The 20,940-nt window shown below is 44.1% G+C and overlaps 1 protein-coding gene across 2 annotated transcripts; it reads left to right on the top strand.

Moving 5' to 3' along the window:
* The first annotated feature begins 24 nt into the window (after positions 1-24).
* On the top strand, positions 25-20,712 carry LOC111842242 (stromelysin-3-like). 2 transcript variants are annotated; one of them, XM_023808659.2, is made up of 8 exons: positions 25-277; positions 12,554-12,837; positions 14,269-14,412; positions 16,432-16,565; positions 16,783-17,000; positions 17,243-17,447; positions 17,962-18,222; positions 18,774-20,712. In XM_023808659.2, exons 1-8 carry the CDS (start codon positions 164-166, stop codon positions 18,896-18,898), a joined length of 1,485 nt encoding a protein of 494 aa, XP_023664427.1. In that variant the 5' UTR covers positions 25-163; the 3' UTR covers positions 18,899-20,712. The 2 variants fall into 2 exon arrangements, with proteins under 2 accessions (XP_023664427.1, XP_023664426.1); XM_023808658.2 differs by having other exon boundaries at positions 27-277; positions 17,240-17,447.
* Positions 20,713-20,940: the final 228 nt, after the last annotated feature.

Genomic DNA, 20,940 nt, shown 5'->3' with positions numbered 1-20,940 from the left:
TGCCTATAAAAAAGTTGTGTTTTTTGGAGAACAACGAAATCACGGAGTATAAATACGCCGCTACACATCTCTCAGACACTCCCTGACTGTGAGGCGAGTTGAGTGCCGCCTCCATCCCATCACGCCGGGAGGTGAAATCTGCAGGTCCGACTCTAAGCGAAGGATGATGCTGACTCCTGGGGGGCTGTCCAGCGCCATAGCCTTGCTGCTTTTCCTCTGTGCTCATTCCCTTCCCGTACCCGAAGGGAAAGCTTCCAACAGGTACAAAGCGGCAGCGGTGAGTGACTTACAATGATTTTGTTTAAATCTAAAGTACTTTTAAATTGCGATGGTGCGATGGTCTTCTAATTCTGTGACTATTTGGAGTGTAGTCTGACTCCAGACTTCACTTTTTACATTTATTTTGCATTGAATCATTTCACTATATATGGCATCTGCTGCGGTTACTCCGTCATTATTCGTTTCAGCGTTTCGCTGGCTAATTAAGCCAGAACAAACACTGTATATACACACGTACCCCCCAACCACCATGCTGTCCCATGCTGTATATACTGTAGGACAGTGTCGACTTATAATGATCGGAGCGAGTAGCAGTTAAACTATCTACTGCCTGTTACTTGCAGCTGTATTACTAATCCTGTCAGGTTGTGTCTGTGCTAAAAATTGCGTTTATTTTCATAAACAGCACAGCGCAATATCACTTAAAGTAGGAAACATGGAAACCTTTCAAATATTAAAAAGAAATAAGAGATGTGGGCATATTCATTCAAAATAAATCCCCCTGTTGATGAGTGAAAATCTTTAAGTAGTTTTCAAATATTAAAAAGGAGCACGAATGACTCGGCCGCTTGTCATTCCTGCGGCTCGGATTTTCATTTCCCGATCAATGCAATCGCCTCTTCTGTCCTTTACCTTAGACTTACATTAAAAAATAACCAATCAAAGACAGCAGACTGAGGCATTCCCATTTTTATTACTTAATTTTTTTGCGCGTTTTGTTTTTTGGTTTTGCTCTCGAATACTCCCTGGAAAACATTTCTTTGATTGCATATAATGTGCAGCCTGTTGTTCAGTAATAAGCTTAAGCTTAAGTGGGCGGTACGGTATGCAGTCGCCGTCTCGAACAATGCCCTGCGGTGTGAGGTCTTGGGGGCCATTAAGAAGTTTTGCAGGTTAACTATCTGTAGTAAATGTTTTTCGATATGCGTTGAACTTCATCTGCTTATTATTTATTATACTTTCCCCCGCATTTAAATGTGTCCTGAAATGATCCCATAAAATCGTCATACCATTCTGCTCTTTGCTCTTTCTCAGTTGTTATAGCTTATTCATCGCCTCACAAAGGATGTTAACATCATTTTTTCTTTTTTGGGTGGGGGAGAGAGGGGGGAGTGCTCAGGCAGCAGTACACAGCACGCGCCACGCAGAGTTAGCAGCACGAGACAAATTTACACGTTTCCAGCGGTTTCAGCATATGCATGGAGCAACTCGACCCAAAAGCACAAAGAAACGGACGCGAGCATGTGGATCTGCTTCTGATCTGTCGTGAAAAGGAAACGACAAACACGTGTCCCACAAACCCCCTGTCCGTGGTGAGACAGCAGCAGGGTTTCCCGACAAAAAATATCTAAATGGTGGCAAATGACATGTAGGGGAAGCGACTGCTGGCATATAAACACAAAAATTCTTACTTCCCCCTCTTCCTCGGCCGTGTGCAGAAGACCAAAGTTAGGTGTTATGGAGCGGTGCAGTCAATTTGTTGTTGATAAAAGACAAAGAAAAAAGATTATGCAGGCAGGGGCAAGTTATCTGGCATCTGCTGATGGTTAACAAACCTCACTGTTTGCTGACGAAGGGATATTTGAAAGGGGCAGGATTCCGGGGACTTCGGGAGCCATAGACACAGAATAACAGGGACTCCCAGTGATAATCCCTGAATATAATTTTCTTCTCATGTACAACAATCCAAAAATACAATTGCAGAATAGCTCCGGCTTTTTTTTATGAACTTAGATCTGCCCCACATAGCGTTAGGAGAAATTGAGAATGACCCACAAATGCCTCGACGACATGTTTCTGCCTGCTGTTACGCAGACGCACAACTGCATGATTTATATGTTTCAAAAATCAAAACAATTTCTATGGTTTAACGCTCAAGTGCGGCTGTGGTGGCACATATATATCAAAGTCTTTGGTAACCAGTGTAATTAATTACGAGGATGAGCAGAAGCAAGTAACCGTGAAATATTGGTCTAATTATTGGAAGGCGTGTTACGTGATTCTGTATTTGAGCAACAAGGTTTTTTAAAAAATACCGACATATGAAATAGGCCTACTACGACTCTACCTCAATGGCATGTGACAGTATAAATTGTTTTGGGTGGAAGTAAAGGCAAGGATGTGTTTGGGAATGAGACTGATCGAGGCGATGATGCTGCAGTTACACCGAACACAACTGCGCTTCTTTGGATAAGGATCGATATGACTATAAGCTTAGGTTTCATGATTGACCGTATGGCTACACGAAGGAATCCAGCCAGAGGACTGTTTAGGGGAACAGCCTTTCAGAAACACTTGCGAAGAAAACCCGATGTGATTAGGGACTCCCAAACAAGCAGGTACCTGCACTCGTAATTGTAGTTTAGCTTAGCTTCGAGCCCTTTAATGCAACTTGCGGCAAATCAGGAGTATGTAACATTCTTGTACAGTTTTCCTTGTACTGTTTTTTTCTTAGATTTTTTTTGTTCTTAGAAGTTTTTGAATTAATTACCTCTTTTTCAGGTATGTCAGTGTCATAGACACTTCTAGACTTTATTTAGGCTTATTTAGACTTCATACCTTAATTATCAAGGTTTCGGCCCCAGGTGTCAGCCCCTTCTGATCTGCAACCAACCCCCCCAGCAAATTCAAGCCTAATCGTGAGGACTGGTGCAGGGGAAGTGGTCAATAGTGAAACTTTGGTTTGAACATCTGGGGCGGTTGAGGTCTCCACATATTTAGGGGGAGACATGAAAATTGGGGGGGGGGCATTACTATTCCTCTGTAATTTATGCCCATGGAAGTGGGGTCTCATATCTCATCAGGGAGCTAAGGGTCAGAATTGCACCGGTCACTAAAGTAAACATTAGGGCATTATACTGTGGGACAATTTGACCCCATTTACTGTCACTGAAACTTCAGCACAGTGCAGAAAGGACTCTTTGGATAAATTAGCAGTTTGTTACATAGCACTTAAGTCCCTTAAAGCAAGTTTGGATCCAATGCAGAGGGCAGACAGTGGGGAGGACACGTCCCCACCAGTTATACAGTATAGGGGCCCTGAACTATTCCCTCCACTTCTGAGGGAAAAATAATAAGCAAGTAGCATACTTACATATGCTTGGATATCTACATATTTGAACTGATCAAACTGTGTTGACAATCGCAAACTACTCACAGGTGCTGCAGGAGTGTACTCACACACGTGCATCCCTGTGTTTACAAGTTTACATTCCCACTCTTTTCCTTTCACATTTTTGTAGGTAGTCTTATGGCACTTTTCCATTGGCTTCCAGGAATAGATCAGCTGTACTGAGGGAGAGTAGTTGCAGTGCGGTTCCAGTTCACTTTTGTTTTCCACTGCAGAAGGGTCGGCTCAGTCAAGGCATTACCGTGTTTGGAGACCGACAGTGACGTAAAACTGTAGAGATGCTTTACTGTGTACCTCATGATTTACTTTAACATGTGATACTTTCCTAATTTTCTAGCACATCTATGAGAATCAATATGTTCTATGAGAATCGCTATGTTATGTCAGCACCACATTCTGGTGGAATTAGCATTCACTTGCATAAATTTGCATTATGAATCTATTCTGTTTAGCTGTTCTATAGCACCTTTATAAGTAGGAGGTTGGAAATTTTCAAGTTCCGAGTTATGAGGAATGCATCAATACATCTTGATGTACAATACCACTAATAAAGAGTAATATATGCAAGAAATATGCGATACAGAAAAATGGAGTCCAGAAAAAAACAAACACCTATTACAGTGTTCTTTCAAATACCAAACAATATAAGTAGACTTAAGGCTCTTTCACACCGAAGTTCCGGAACAGAAGTTCCAGTACGTGCTTACAAGTCCCTAGAGGTGGGCGATAAATCGATTTTATCGATGAATTCGAATTTACAGTTCAGGACGATGTGTTCTTATGAAAATTGATTTTATTACTTATTTTACACGCGAGCGCCAAAAGCGGAACTAATGCGACGCACCGTTCTTCATGGGTAAATTTGCGCGGCGCACCCAAACACTGTAGCGGATTCACAAACAACACGGCAATGGTTTGTTTTTGCGCCGTCGGACACAAACCAAACAAGTCCTCGTTGCAAAGTCTGTTTAAAAACTGTTGCAACCAAAGGAAGTAGCACGACAAATTTATTCCAGCACCTAAAGCAGAGGCACACAGCGGAGTGGGAGAAGTGCAGCTTCCAGGGAAATGAAAATACCCGCAGCACCAGCACAGCATCCAAAGTTAGGCAAGGGTGAGGGTAAACAAAATTCCGCCGGACGTAAACAAAAGAGCCTTCGAGGAGTTCAGCAATGCGGTCCACGTTGTCACTACCGAAAATGTAACTTCTGCTACTACGCTTGCGCACATTCATCACGCATGCATCCATGATTCCACGTCCACGAAACCACATTTTCCAAGAGGGTCTAGCTGCAGACGCCTGTAGAGTGGAGCTCCACCGGAAATACGTCACCTCCACAGGAAACACGTGATCTTTAAGGACGTGAAGTGGAGCTCGGGTTAGGGTTTGTCACTACCGAAAATGTTACACCTACCGAAAATGTAACTTCCGCTACTACGCATGCGCACGCTTGCGACTTCTGGAAGGAGGCGTGCTATTTTTACGGCATCGCGTCACATTTCATCGTCTGTTGATTTTTGATAAGAATGTCGACAACGAGAAGAAAGAGAAGATTTAACCGGATAATGATGGAGTCCTTCGACTTTAAAAGATTTTATTTCGCATAGGCCTTTAATGCCCAATGTGCTTCAGAAGGAGCAACGTAAAATACAGGGTATGGCCATCAATTTTACAGTCAAAGGTGACATTACTTTAATGTTACCATTATGTACTTCTCCCAGTTCGATGTGCTGTGAAGTTACTTAAACTAAGCCTGCTTTTTTTCTCCTTAGTCATTTCATTTCTTAATTGTATCAGTGTAATTACCACACACTCGTGTCAGTTATGGCAGCTGTGTCTTGTGGTGCTAAATAAAGCAAATTATATTTGTTTCTGACAGACGACCGATTGTTTTTTCTTGGGCCAAACCGCACAACATAAACATTGTTTATGTTGTGCAAATAGAAGTTCTTAACTATTATTTTGGTGTGATTTTTTTTTTTTAGAAAATGCTGTACATATATCACAGCCCCTTGATAAGCAATATGGGTACACAAGATTGATATACACCACAATTTTATTACGTTTTCTAAAGAAAAGGCATCTATTCAGCAATACCCTTGGGAAAAACCTTATGTAAGATTACTGTCAGGCACTACAAACAACGCACACACAGATGCAAATATTACAATCGGCAAAGCAATATGGTTTAAATACCACACTAAAGTGACGGCTGAACTACAAATATAAACATCAATGACCCATCTCACAATACAGTACGTGACTAATGAATGATGATACACGACGTCCACGCCCTGAATCACGCAATCACGGTCTGCCGCAAAATGTGAATACATGCGCAGTATCGGGCCTGTGGAAGTGTACATTACGCATGCGTAATAAAGAAGTGCCAGAAAATGTGGTTTCGTGGACGCATGCGTGATGAATGTGCGCATGCGTAGTAGCGGAAGTTACATTTTCGGTAGGTGTAACATTTTCGGTAGTGACAGGGTTAATAAGGTTAGGGTTTATTCGCTGTGACACAGAGTTGAGGCCACGTGTTTCCTGTGGAGGTGACGTACTTCCGGTGGAGCTCCACTATACAGGCGTCTGCAGCTGGACCCTTCTCACATTTTCTGGCACTTCATTATTACACATGCGTAATGTACACTTCCACAAGCCCAATACTGCGCATGTATTCACATTTTGCGGCAGACTGTGATTGCATGATTCAGGGCGTGGACGTCGTGTATCATCATTCTTTGGTCACGTATTGTGAGATGGGTCATTGATGTTTATATTTGTAGTTCAGCCGTCACTTTATTGTGGTATTTAAACCATATTGCTTTGCCGATTGTAATATTTGCATCTGTGTGCGCGTTGCTTTTAGTGCCTGACAGTAATCTTACATAAGGTTTTTCCCAATGGTATTGCTGAATATATGCCTTTTCTTTAGAAAACGTAATAAAATTGGGGTGTATATCAATCTTGTGTACCCATATTGCTTATCAAGGGGCTGTGATATATGTACAGCATTTTCTAAAAAAAAAAACACACCAAAATAATAAAGAACTTTTATTTGCACAACATAAACAATGTTCATGTTGTGCGGTTTGGCCCAAAATAAAACAATCGGTCGTCTGTCAGAAACAAATATAATTTGCTTCATTTAGCACCACAAGACACAGCTGCCATAACTGACAGGAGTGTGTGGTAATTACACTGATACAATTAAGAAAAGAAATGACTAAGGAGAAAAAAAGCAGGCTTAGTTTAAGTAACTTCACAGCACATCGAACTGGGAGTAGTACATAATGGTAACATTAAAGTAATGTCACCTTTGACTGTAAAATTGATGGCCATACCCTGTATTTTACGTCGCTCCTTCTGAAGCACATTAGGCATTAAAGGCCTATGCGAAATAAAATCTTTTAAAGTCGAAGGACTCCATCATTGTCCGGTTAAATCTTCTCTTTCTTCTCGCTGTCGACATTCTCATCAAAAATCAACATTTTCGGTAGTGACACACGTCACGTCAGCTGCAGACACACCTCGAACGCACCCCGTGATTAGGTAACGTCGTATGGGTTTCTTTCTATGCCACGTGATCTGTCTACGTGGCGTGCGTCATTTGCGACACTTCTGTTTATAAACATAAAATCCGTTGTTTGTAAACAGCCCGCATTTTACCCACACCCGTTAGGCAAGCAACCGTCCCTGGCACGTTTTCTAACTGTGTGCCATATGTTAAGAATGGGGCACGTAGAAGGCGATAACAAACGCTGTCACGATGTATATTGTAAAAGATATGATGCCCATACATACTGTGGAAAAGCCGGGATTCATTAACATGCTAAAAGTTTTTACAAGTTTCTAAAAATGTTTACAATGGCGTGGTCTTGCCATCTCACTTACAAGCATCTTTTTTGGCTTGTCAAATTGCACTTTAACTCTAAAGTAAAAAAACAAAACAAAATAAAGTTAAAACTTGTTTTGAACCATTTATTTGTCATCTGTAGTTGGGGATGGGAAAATCGATTAAAATCGAAAATCGATTTATTGTGAAAAAAAATCTGAGATTTTAGTTTTAGGCCATATGGCCCAGCTCTACAAGTCCCTGGGCTCTCGACCTGGAACTTCTGTAGCTCCTTTCGTGTGTCACTTTCACGCGACACAACAGGAACCGGGACCTTTACGCTAAATAAACATGGAAGCCGCAAAAAGTTCATAGGTTAAACTTTCCTAGTAATTTCATACAAAACTACACCACCACACCAAAACAATGGAGGATAAATAAGCTGTTTTGTTAGTTAGTTGTTAGTTATTGGGGGGATCGATCGCAAGTAAAATGGGACACAGCCCTTTATTTATATTTTACTTAGATGACCCGTGACATGTTCCTCGTTAAATCTGGCCAGCAGATTGATCTTTAGTTTTCCACAGAATAAAAAACTATGCAATGTTATCCCACCAATACCTGGCAAGTTTCACCGGCAACATTAGACATAAGTATATTGGTTAGCGATCAAATTTTCTGATGAAATATGAAGAAAGCAAAAAATGTGTTAACTGATGCATTAAATGTAATTGGGATACAAAAAAATATCCCATTTGCTCAATTTTTACTTTGCTACATCTCTTTTCGCATAACTTCCAGGTTTGCACCGGTGCTTATAGTCAACCAATCAGCATGCTATGGCTCTAAGCTCCTCCCCAGTGGTTCGTGTTCCAACGAAAAGTGCCTAGTCTGGAGGAGGTACTAAAAACAGAGTTCTAGAACTACCTCCGAGGAACTACAATCGGGCCGAGTTCCTGCAGTGTGAACACGACAAAAGTCCCTGGTTCTGGACAAAAGTTCTGGTTCCAGAAAAATGTTCTGGCAGTGTAACAGCACCTTAAAATTCTATATAACCTATACCAAGCCTTTGCTGAATACATTTATCAACATCACTTCTCCCTTATCTTAGACATACCAATTTATGTCACCACAACAAACTTCATCTGAGTTTGGCCTAATGTGAAACTATGCCTGTTAGAATAAAGCAATAAATCTATGAGTGTGTCCTCCCAAAATAGGTAACATTACAGAAAACTGGGGCTCAGTAAATTTAATCACATTGTACACGCTGTAGAGAAGGCTAACTGTTGTTTAGGCTGTTGTCCAATAGGCTATTTGTGGGTGATTAGCAACTCCATACCAGACAACAAAATAACAAAACAAGTGTATGTATATTGGCCAGTGTCAATCAAAATGTGTAGTATATTAAATCATTAACCCAAATTGTGCCAAATGCCTTATCAAGCATGGCTTTTGCTCACTGTTTTGTACCCCCCCCCACTTTAAAAATCTCTCATGCAGTTATTCTGGTCATCCAAAGTAACATGGGTATTAGTAATGTAAAATACTTGATAGGTGAAGACATCCAATGTGATTGATAACATGACATATGTACCTAGAAGAGGCTGGTATCCTAAAACAGGGTGTCTCCTTTCGGCTGTCCAATTCGTCAGTGCAGACAATTTCTAGTGCATAATATTCCCCATGGTGACAGTGAACAATGATGTGCAGAGTGAGAGTAGATCTCTCAGTTAACCTGGAAATCCACAGCACATGTACTTTTTAAATTAGCTTGAAATTGCAAACATACGTGAGAAGGATGTGACTCAGCAATTACATCAGATATATTATCAGTGCAAAGATGTTAAGACTCATGTTTAGACTCATGTGACTCATACGGCTCAGCATTATCTCCTGGAAGTCTATCACTGGCACGGACACCAAGGCATTGTACAATGCTGGAGCATTTATGGTTTCTGGAGTAAGGCTTGGAAAGGACATCAGTCGATTGCTTCATTTCCAGTCCTCCGCCGGTCAACTAGAGTGGAGACCCAAGATACTGGACTAACTGCTGGGTGCGTTAAAGTTGGCAGTGATATGATCATTCAAGATCTTGCTATTCATCAGCACCACTATCTGTCAAGGTGCTCGCAGGTTTACTGGGGCAACCTTTTGTAGTAATGTACTGCTAGCAGGAGATAAATCCACATGGTGATTCCTCCTTGGCTCTAACTAATCCAAACAAAGGCCGACAGGGGTTAGTCTGTTTTTTTTTCCATCTCAGTCAAGCTCTCAGCTGTGATTCTCAGCTCCCTTGTATGTCCGTAAGCGGGAATGCTCTTTCATCAGGCTTGGGTTGTCATTGAACATTTTCATACTTTGCTTATGATGTGAAATCTGCCATTAAACAGATACTAAACTAAAATAATTTACACCCATCATTTTACAAGAGATTTTTTTGGGTTTTAAACCCAGATACAATAAAATTGCGATTCAGATGCGGTAAAACCGCTCTCTTTTCTATGTGCTTTTACTTCAGCCCTAATCCCTCATCTGTGGATTTTGGCAAGGTCACTTTTGGCCTCACAAGGTCATGTGGAGATGCAGGTTTGTGTACTTTTGGATTTGACTTATGACCCACCCTTCCAGAGCACCAGCATTCCAGTATCTCCTCCTTTACAAACTAGAATGGAACTCCCAACTATTCAAAATGTTTACTTGATATATTTACAGAACAATCCATTCCTAAAATCTATGTATTACAGCATGTAATATATTCCTGTGGAGCATATAAGTAATTTAAAAGTAAATGAATTATTGAAATTATGTTACAATGGAAAGGATGTTTCAAGAATGCACAAGTGGGTGTTGTAACCACTTGCATCACTGACCAAGGGCTGCGGTCAGACGGTCCCACATGGGGAAATTGTTCACCTCCATCTTGCACTCACATTGTCAGCTTCACCTGTCAAACTCCAGACGAGTCCCAGCGGATCTAGTTCACTGTTGACAAGAGCGAAAAAGGCCCCTTGCTTTTCAAACACCTTTTCCTGGGGTCCTATTTCTCATTGCACCCCCCCGCCACAGTGGTGAACATTCAGCGCCAGGGCCAAAGTTTAATCCCCTGCATTTGTGAGCATTTGAACTCTCAGCTATAAATTCTGTGACGACCTGCCTTCTGTTCTTAATTTGCTTTGTCGTTTGAGAACCGTCACGCTCCAGATCGCTCTGACTCCAAGCCAGAATCAAAGAAACTGTTGTTTCAAAGTGACGGCTAACTGTTTCATTCTGGAGACCCCTTAGCAGCCCCTAGATGAGTGTCGGTGTTACTGCACGTGATTTAGATCATCAAAGGGTGAGGTAAGGTAACATTTGAGGTTAGTAGAAGGCTTATGGTCTGAATGTAGGTCAATGTTTATACATGGGGATTTTACTGTGGTTGAAACTGAATTCCTGGAGGTTTTGTAATCATTTTTATTCGATGATCAATCTACACCTGGAGCCCTTGGTGTTTTGTGTGGTACTTAGAGTCCATGCCAGTCAATCCCATGATCTTAAATGCTGGTTATTCTTACAGGTTTGTTTATCCCCCACAAACCTCATCCCCATCAGCTCATGGTTCTTATTTGTGGCAGAAGTAATCTGATCTGATATTTTGAGTGTGAAGTATTAACTCTCACTCCAGCTCAAAATTGTCTGGATTGATAATATAACCCCATGAAGTGAAATTATCCACCCCGCGGGAGCACATAAACACACATTTAAGCAGCACAACTCAAAGTTATCTTGCTTGAGGTCCAAAGGATTTTCATGGCAATTTCCATGTGCATTTTCCAGGCTGCAATCCTTCTCGTGCTGGGGAGGGGGCACATCTCCACAGTTGCCTTTATGTTGCGCTGGATTAGATACTGTGAATGTTATATGTTCAGCTTGAAAGCAAAGTGCACTAGCTCAAAGAAGGTCCATATGTCTGTGGTCTCCTTGTGAATATCGGAGCTCCCATATCCCAGAAAAGCATCCACCGCGACAAAGTGAGGAGCGCCACTCGGCCCGAACGGTGCTCCCGGCGTCTTCCTCCGATGACAGGGGGCTCTTAGAGTGCTCGTCTCTCGGCGAATCAACACAGAGGGTCACAGGGTCTATATTCACACACATACACCCAGACAACTGCTTTTATGGGTATTGTTTACCACACGTTGTCACATCTTGGCAGACGGCGTCTTTCTACAAACACAGACTTGTAGACCACAGGAGAACTCAACCAGAATCTGGGGGGGGGGGGGGGCACATGCAGGAATGTCACAGAGTTTATGTCCATCCCACAGAAGTGTCACTTCTTAATTAAAGAGTAGGTAGAGAGGTTATGGAAACTACACTGTTCATTCAGGCAAGGTCTATATCAGTACGAATGACACATAAATGTAGTTTAGAGGGCAAAAACAAAAACACCCCCATAATATGCTGGATACAAACAAAACCTCTTTTGAACTTCAGCTGGTATTAGTGTTTTTCCATGACTGTGGTTATTGGTAGATTTTACTATAGTAAACTTTTTCGACCAGTGTTTAAATGACCCGTTCTGCTCAGATTCTTACACTGTGTTTGTTCTGTTGTGAAGGACAGATAGGGGTAGACGTGCCCAAAAACATCTGCGTTTGCATAAATATTCCATACCCAAGTACAAAAATATGCTGCTATGTTGGGTTTGTTTGTTGCTATTTAAAGACATTTAAAATACGGATATGCAACACAACAAAAAACAGTGTTTTGTATTGTACAGCTGGCCTTCAATTTCAAAAATATGTGAAAATATAGACGTCCCATCCCCACCATATCTTAACTCTGCCCCATGCAATATAAACCAAAGTGCTCATGAAGGTAACTGACTATGATGGCGAGTGTGAGATTATCAGGTTATCAGCCATTAAAGAGGCAGGAAATTAATGCAGAAGATGAAGGTTAACATACGTCTGTATTTACCTGAGTGTGTTTTTTGTAGTGATGAGTATTTTCAACAGTACACTCAATAGGCGCAATCTGTAATGTCCTCAGTGGTTTTTCATTATGTTTCCCAGTAGTAACTTTATAGTCATACTATTTACACTATTACACTATTATACTATTATACTATATACATACTCAGTTTTCCTGAGCACGTAACTTGCACCCTTGGCCTTTTTAGAGTTTTTTTTTTTTACACGGGATCCAGATCTTTTAGAATATCACCCATAATGCAAAGCTGCACCGGGCCCCCGTCAGCCGTAGCTTGTGGCACCTGGTCCAGTCGGACCCCGTAAGATGCTGTTGGCTTCTCGCCCCTCCCCAGGGATGGCTGGAGAAGCCCCATCTGTACCCGGACAAAAAGAGGGGGTGGCCCGACCATGCTCAGGACACAGCGAAGGAGACCTTGGACATGAAGGGCCCCCCCCCTGGAAATGGCTCTGAGGTGTGGAGGCGGCCCCGCTGTGGGGTGCCAGACTACACCGCGCGCGAGGTCCTCGAGGCGGCGGAGAAGGCGAGGGCCCACGGGAGGGGGCAGCGGCGACGGCAGCGGCAGCGGCGCTTTGTGCTGTTCGGGGGACGCTGGGACAAGACCGACCTCAGCTACAAGTAAGGCCTGCGCTCGAAGTTCAAGTCCGGCCATTGTTATCCTGAGTAGGCATGCAAAGCGAATGTGCTCCTTTGGTTCGGAGCATCCGTGAGCTTTCACATTACTCATAAATTTATGGGGGGGGGGGGGGGCGTCTTCATTAAGATGACACTCCGAGCCTCACCCCCCACATGGGGTTTGTCTGCCATCTGAAATGCTTTGAGCCCCAGAGCACCCGTCCGCTGACTGTCATAGCGTCTTCCAAGTCATGCATCCACGGTAAATCTGACACGGGCCCCTGAAAGCCAAACAAAGGAAACACCCCCAGGGGGCAGGGGGGGGGAGGTACCTCTCCCTTAAACCTGCTTTTACGGCTTTGTGCTGGAGAGGAAGGCCTGGGGGGGCCTGGTGTCCTTTCTGCTCCGGTTTGTAATGAGGGGTCTTCTCTAGGCCCCTGCTGTCTCGAATAAGACCACGCGGGTGTCGGCGGGTGGCTCTGTCCTGGCACGCCATGCCGGGGGGTGGTGGTGGGGGGGGCTCAGACAGCGATAGGGTTACCCGGCCCCTTCAAGCTACCTGCACGGGCTCGCAGGGAGGAGGGTCCCCTCACCTGGGACAAGGACAAAGGGCAGAAATACGGGGCTCCGACGTCCCAGGACCAGCCATGACAGGGGGAGGTAGGATGATGGGGTACAAAAGGGACTACTACTGATAATAATAAATAATAATAATAATCATTATTTATTATTATTATATTAATACATTTTTCTGTATAAATAAACACATCAAAAATGATAGAAAAAAACAAGCAAAGAATTTACCTTGGAATTAATGGGTTTGCCTGTTTAGTATGAAGAGCTTGCATGTTGCGTGTGCCCTGAAACAGAGACCCTGCCTGTACACCCCCATACGGCAGAATGTAAAGGCATCAGGCTTGTTAAATGCTAACATGCTGGCCTGGCAATAAAGCCTCTTATTGTTTTACCCCCTGTGTCACTCATGCTGCAAGTTCAGCATATGTTACACCATTTCAATCACCTGTGACGGCAGGTATTAGCGGAGTCCTGACAGGGCTTAATCGGAGACAGCTGACTCTCATTTTGAATAGCCAACCCCCAGCCTGTGCTGCAGAGTTAGCTGCCCCTCTGCAGGTTAGGTGGGGGACGGCTGGGATTATTATTATGTGGAGCTCAGAGTCTCATACTGAGAAAGCAAGTTGGTGAATGAAAGAAAGGGATTATGGGCCGGCAGACTTGTGTTTGGGGTTTGGGTGTCTGGCGGACGTTTGCGTATCTGTGTCCATGGGGACTCTGACCTTTTGGGAACATGGGATTTCCTGTATGCAGTCTTAACAACCTTTCAGTGCTGTCAAACCGCCCCCCGTGAATCGCCTCTCGTGTCAAAGTTTTCACAGGTGAAGCACAACTGTATGTGTATGCATCACCTCCCAGGATCGTCCGCTTTCCCTGGCAGATGAGTGAGGACAAGGTGCGACGTGTCCTGCAGGAGGCGCTGCGCGTCTGGAGCGACGTCACCCCTCTCAACTTCAGAGAGGTCCACGGGGGCCGGGCTGACATCATAATCGACTTCACAAGGTGAGAGGGAGCGGTGTCACGTGGGAGGGCCGGCAGGCCGCCAATTACACACCTCTGAACCTGTGCATTACACACAGCAGAAAGCACCTATCAGGCATCTATGGGTAAACAAGTGACACAACTGCAAGACAGCCATTTACGCAGAGGCCACCTGACAGAGCCCCGTGCATACACGGCCAATCGTGGGCAAAGTAAACAAGGGACTTCATGGTGATTACAAACGTGTAAACCATCCCGTGACCACAAGTTATCATTAGTGCCATTAAACAGGCTGTTTACTGGAACCTAGCCCAACTCACAGACAAGCCTGTTTACATCACTGTGAAGAGCAATCACATGACTCTTAGCAAGCCTTCGTTGTTTACATGCTATTTTTTTTTTACAAATTAAAACGTGCAAACTTATTTCACTTGAGGTGGCTTGAGGATCTGCTGAGGTTGTAGGTTCATCAGAAACATAAATGACAAAGACTTACTTTCCCCTCACAAAGACTATAATTTCTGGCAGATTGGAATTTGCCTGTTTGTTTCACGAGGGCGGCTGAGCCCAGCAGACGACTCTAAGCTCATTCGAATGCCTTTCGTTTGATGCGAATGGATTTCTTTTGCAGATCGCATATGACTGATACTATGCTGTGTAATTACAAGTGCGGCGGCATCAGTCAACACCTAGAGAGTTGTACGTTCAGGCGAAAGGAAAGCCTCAATTTAAACAGGCAACGACAGGAGCTGTTTAAGGATTTAAGAGGGATTAAAAAACATGAGAGGCGGGAGCTTTAGCTGCTGGCTTTGCACAGAAGGGACGCTGTTATCTTTATGGATAGGTGAGGAGCAAATATACCACTGCAACTCCGAAATGGCAAAATGCAAAAACAGTAACTTCCCTGAGGCCCACAGAGCAAGTCAGACTCATCGCTGTAACACTGTGGGATTCTCTGTAATTATAAATCACTGTCCGTCAGCAATGCAGCAGAGTAGATTACTGGGCAGGCAAAGGGGCACAGTATTGATCCCCTCACCCTCCCCCTGCCCATTTCTGAAGGCATTTCTGTCTGTTTCTGATTACTTCGCTCCTTAGAGGGAGGAAAACGACAGGAAAGAGCAATGAAATGAAGGTGTTAACTGAAGGACCTCAGCTACCCCTTTGTTTTCATTTTCCCGCCAGTCAAGCAGACCACCAAGGTTGTGAACCGGCAAACCCAGAAAGGGCGGGAAAAGGGGGGCTTTGTACTTTTAATGAACCACTTTACAGTTCATTACCTCCCTTATCGAACCCCTCAGATGCCATCACCGCCGCCCCCCCAGGCTTTATTCCCTCGTTCCGGCTCCCCCCCCCCTTACTAATCGGCCTGCACAGTCATTGGCATGTTTCCTGCCGCCGAACCAGCGGTACCGGTTCCGTACCGGTTCCGTGCCAGTGAACAGCAGCTTTGCACAGGGAGCCTGGCAGATCTTCGCCTATCTTCACCGTTGGGTAACACGGTTGGCATGATTCAGATCGTGGTTGGCATGATTCAAGGGCTCCAAGCCAAAATTCAATATACGTACAAAAGTAAAACTTCTATTCTATTACGGTGCTTCCCCGAATGTTTACCTGTAAATATATGCCACTGGAGCCATTTGGATTAAGCATCTTATCATTGGATCGTACGGCAGCGGGAGTACAGCAGGGGCACGGATACCCTGGCAGATTCAGGGGGCCCAGCACTCTACAGGGGCCCTTAATTATGTAAAATTGTGCAAGTATATAAAGTATGGAGGACTGGAGGGGGCAGAATTTTTTAGCACCCCACTGTACATCAGGCCTCTCACTGGGATTTACACTAACTTTCAGGGCAGTGTCTTTAACCACTATGCCCCCTAATGTCCAATATGTGCAGGGTACTGAACCACACGTCCTAATACCATTACTCTGTCTTACTGACAACACACACTTCATTTCTTCCACAAAGCGAGAGAAAAACAAAAGCTAGCAGAGGAAGAAAATTATATTTTTTTACTCTATGTGATTGATTGACAGGTACTGGCATGGAGACAGCCTGCCCTTCGACGGGCCGGGGGGCATCCTGGCCCACGCCTTCTTTCCCAAGACCCACCGTGAGGGTGACATTCACTTCGACTATGATGAGACCTGGACAGTAGGCAACAGCATGGGTGAGAAGGAGAGTGAGGTTGTGTGCCCTGTAAGAATCCATGTGCCTCCTTTATGTGCCTCCCTTATGAGCCTCCCTTATGAGCCTCCCTTATGTGCCTCCCTTATGAGCCTCCCTTATGCGCCTCCCTTATGAGCCTCCCTTATGTGCCTCCCTTGCACCCTGTATATCCCTAAGCCTCCCGTAACTGTGGCGTCTCATGCACCTCTTCCCCTCAGGGACGGACCTGCTCCAGGTGGCCGCCCACGAGTTCGGCCACGTTCTGGGCCTGCAGCACTCGCTGGAGCCCGGATCCGTCATGTCACCATTCTACAGCTTCTCTTACCCCCTGGAGCTAAGCGACGATGACAGACGGGGCATCCAGTACCTGTATGGCCCCCGTAAACCACCCCCCCCACCGCCAGTCGTCCCAGAGACCAATGAGATCCCTAACATTGTGAGTATGGCCCCGCCCCCTTGACCACACACTTAAACTTCTGTTTATTTAGCCATTAGGCTGCCCTATACATCACATCAGCTCTTACCATAGACCGAGTCACATCACCTGACTAACGTGAGTCCCAAGTAGTGGGAGGGGTTAACTATGGTGCTCATTGCTATTCACACAACAGCACAAAAGAGCGGCGTGTGTAAACTGAGGTTCCTTAATTAAAGGGTCTTCCCCACTTCCCCTAGCAGCCAGATGCCTGCAGGTCGGACTTCGACGCCGTGTCCATGATCCGCGGTGAGCTGTTCTTCTTCAGGTCCCGCTACGTGTGGCGCATACGTGACGGGCGCTTGCAGGCGGGGTACCCCGCACTGGCCTCCCGCCACTGGAACGGCATCCCTGAAAGCATCGACGCTGCTTTTGAAGACAAGGCGGGGAACATCTGGTTCTTCCAAGGTGCCACGATACCCTTAGACAGCAATATCAGACATGTCCATGCAGTGATTTATTATTTTACAGACAATAAATGATTAATCTTGGATATCAATTAGATATTTATCTATTATAGCTTAGTCAATTATTTACCAGTTCAAGGTTTTTGCGCAAGTTTTTATTTGACTTGCTACTTTGATTCCTTGTTGCTTACAGGTTTACTTGGGAGCTATTTTGGCTAATTAGTTAATAGTTATGTCAGTGTTGTTCATGTTTTAATCCAAGCAGCATTTAAATGCCTGGAATTTAACTCAGCATTGATTAGATGACTCAGTTACAGCCCCCCCTTGAGGAAGGAAATATAATCAATGCAGAAATCAAATTTGATTTAACGTACCATATTCTTTTAATAAATATTTGTCAATGTAAGCAAATACAAAGGAAAATAGAATTATTTCCTGCGCTTAGTGGACACCTTGTGTTTTAAAAGAAAGTATTAAAATTAATACTCTCAGAACTCCCCCCCCCCCCCCCACAGGTCACAGCTATTGGGTATATGACGGCGAGCGACGGGTAACGGGACCTGACCCAGTAAGCAGCCTGGGCCTCCCCGTCTCCAACATCCAGGCTGCGCTCATGGGGGGTCGGGGCAAGGAGCAGAAGACCTACTTCTTCAAGGACGGCAGCTACTGGCAATTCGACCCGCTGGGAAACCAGGTGGAGGATGTCCAGCCACACAGCCTGCAGGACTGGTGGGGCGTGCCCAGGGACATCGACGCCGCCTTCCAGGATCGATACGGTAAGCGCTTGGTATCCCTCATCCATGCTGCTGGCTCATTCATGGAAGCCTAAATGCCACACACTCGAAATTGTAAATCTTGACTCTCAAATACTTAAACGATAACAGTGGCCTGAAATGATAGGATTCAATGGTCTTTGCACAAAGAAGGTGATTCACTATCCAGAATGTTCTGCAACTTTACTCAAGTCATTGAGTTCTTTTTTTTTTTTTTCGGCTGGAATGTCGAGCTGTTTCCAATTTGCTTTTCCTTCATGTCATCAGACGTAGTTACCAGCCAAAGCAGTCGTTCATCTCCCAAATTCTTGGCAATGCTCTGGTTCTCCATGACAGTCATTTGCTAATTCACTGGTGTACTTTAGATATCTGGAAACATCCCAGGTGTGGATGTGTGCCATAATTCCAGCACTTGCCACAGGGGGGAGCCAAACGAAGGCTCCGGCTTCCTGCGGTAAAGTGTGCGGTCACTGGTCACTTCGCGGTCCCACTGTGGAGCCCACGGTCTAAACGGCCTCCCTGAGCTTGGTTTTCGTTTCCCCATTTCCTGACAGGTTACGCTCACTTCCTCAGCGGAAAACAATACTGGAAGGTGGACCCGAAGGAGGGAGGCGTTCTGGAGGGATACCCCCGCAGCATCGGCATGGACTTCTTCGACTGTGCCTCGTCCACTTACTGATGGCATCGGCATGGCGGGGGCCAAACCCACGAAGCACCAACACAGCACAGACACCCTTGCCTTTAAAGCCTGGTCGCTATACTCAGAGAATCACTGCGAGGGATCTTTAACCCCTTCTACTCACGCCAGGACAAAGACTCTGCGTCTTACTGGGAAACATATTTATAACTGGTGAAAATCAAAGGCAGACCAGTGCCACCTCACATCAGAGGTGCTGGAGTGCCCAGTAAATGTGACCAAAGCCATGAAAATGACATTTTCAGGACTGGGGTGCGTGGGGGGGGGTTTACGAATGTTGTATATATGATGGAAAGTGTATGAATAATGTATGTTTTGAGACTGGCCAAACTTCGGGCTGTATCTTTGAAATATTTAAACCTTTTAGGTCTCGTTTGAGCAAAGCATTATAAATATTTTTTAGCAGTGAACATAGTGCTTCTGGTCAAAGCTTCCATACTAGGTATAAAACGACCTAGGAGAGTTAGTCGAAACAGATTTTTTTTTTCCAGGCACCAACTAAATATGACTACATTCTGAACTCCTCAGGGGAACTTGGATCCGGGTTCGTATGGGTATGCTGTTTCACGGCCACTCCCCGACCACTACCAAATCAGAGCAGTTACAAACATGCCTGTTTGATGCATAAATCATTTCTCGCTCCTAATTTTGACAAATTAATATAGTCATTTGGTAAGTGTGAATCTCGAAACACATTTCCTTGCAGTACCAGTGTCTCGTATCTTGTTTGCTCTGTCTGTTGATTATACAGAACAACAGCTTGACAATTAAAAAAGTTAAACTGTCTCAAACACACACTCCAGTGACAATGGCAGAGCAGCTAACTGCTAATTTATCTTTGACCTTGTACAACCCTTCTCATTTACTGTAAGATTTATTTTAAACTACACTTTTTTTTTTCTCACAAAGTAGCAGCCTGAAACACTACAAAGCTGTACCATAGACTTTGAAAGAATATTTCTTTAAAACCTCAGCATCAAATTACTAATGAGAACACCTTTTAAATCAATTTATATACTTTTGTTGAAGCATTAATTATAAATCTGGGATTTTACCCAGCAACTGGCAGGACCTTCACCACACAGCAGTTTTCAGCTAATGAAACTTACGTGTGTCAGCTGAACTTCTTAAACTAAAGCAAAAGATTATCTGTAGCAATGTTTCCAACCTGGACCTCAGACACCCCAGACAGTCCACATTTTTGCTCCCTACCGGGAGCTGTGGTCCACAGAGAAGTTCCTACAGGCAGTAAAAAGGACGGACAGATGTGTTAACAAAGGTCAGCAAAGCAGGTCAGCGCCTGGCTTACAGGAAGGCAGCTGGATGAGATATTGAGTTTACCTCTGTAGCATAGCTGGAAAGAATTAGGCTTCTGAAGTGTGACTGTCAATTTTTCATAAATCGGGACAGAGCCAGTAGTATTGCGTGTACTAATTCATTTATTCGGATTAATGGCCGGTCTTAAAGTAGAGCTCTGTAACTGATTGGTGATGCTGTGAGTCAGTGCTGGCCACTGACATCCTACATTCTGTTGATACCCTGTCATAACTGTGATCCTTTGGTGTGATCCTTGTTCCATACTGGTAGTTTTTACTACCAGTTTTTACTCTGGACTTATATCCTTTGTGAAAGATGTCACATACAACACTCAGTTACTGTAATCTTACTTGGAGACATGTATTTTTGTTAACCATCCTGGTTTCTTATACATTTTTTTAACCCAGTTATCATATTTACTATGTAAATAATGCACTACAACCTCAATATTTTTGTTGCAAATAAAGTTTTTCTTTATACACTCTGCTCCTGTCTTTATTTATATGGTGTACTTACAGTAAATGTATTTGAAGGACATTACATGCGTCTTTGTTTCAAAGCAGTCTTATCCAAGTGTTTACTAAATGACCTCTGGGGAAATTAGCCTTGAAGTTAAATTAGAGGACAGTTACATTCTTGCTGTGCTTCATTTAGGCTCAGTAGTCCAATACTCCAACTGGAACACCCCATGAAGTCGGGGGCACCTC

The sequence above is a fragment of the Paramormyrops kingsleyae genome, chromosome 7, assembly GCF_048594095.1.
Source record: "Paramormyrops kingsleyae isolate MSU_618 chromosome 7, PKINGS_0.4, whole genome shotgun sequence".
NCBI classification, from domain to species: domain Eukaryota; kingdom Metazoa; phylum Chordata; class Actinopteri; order Osteoglossiformes; family Mormyridae; genus Paramormyrops; species Paramormyrops kingsleyae.
Note: the sequence above shows the minus strand (reverse complement) of the source record. Positions and strands in the feature narration are given on the sequence as shown.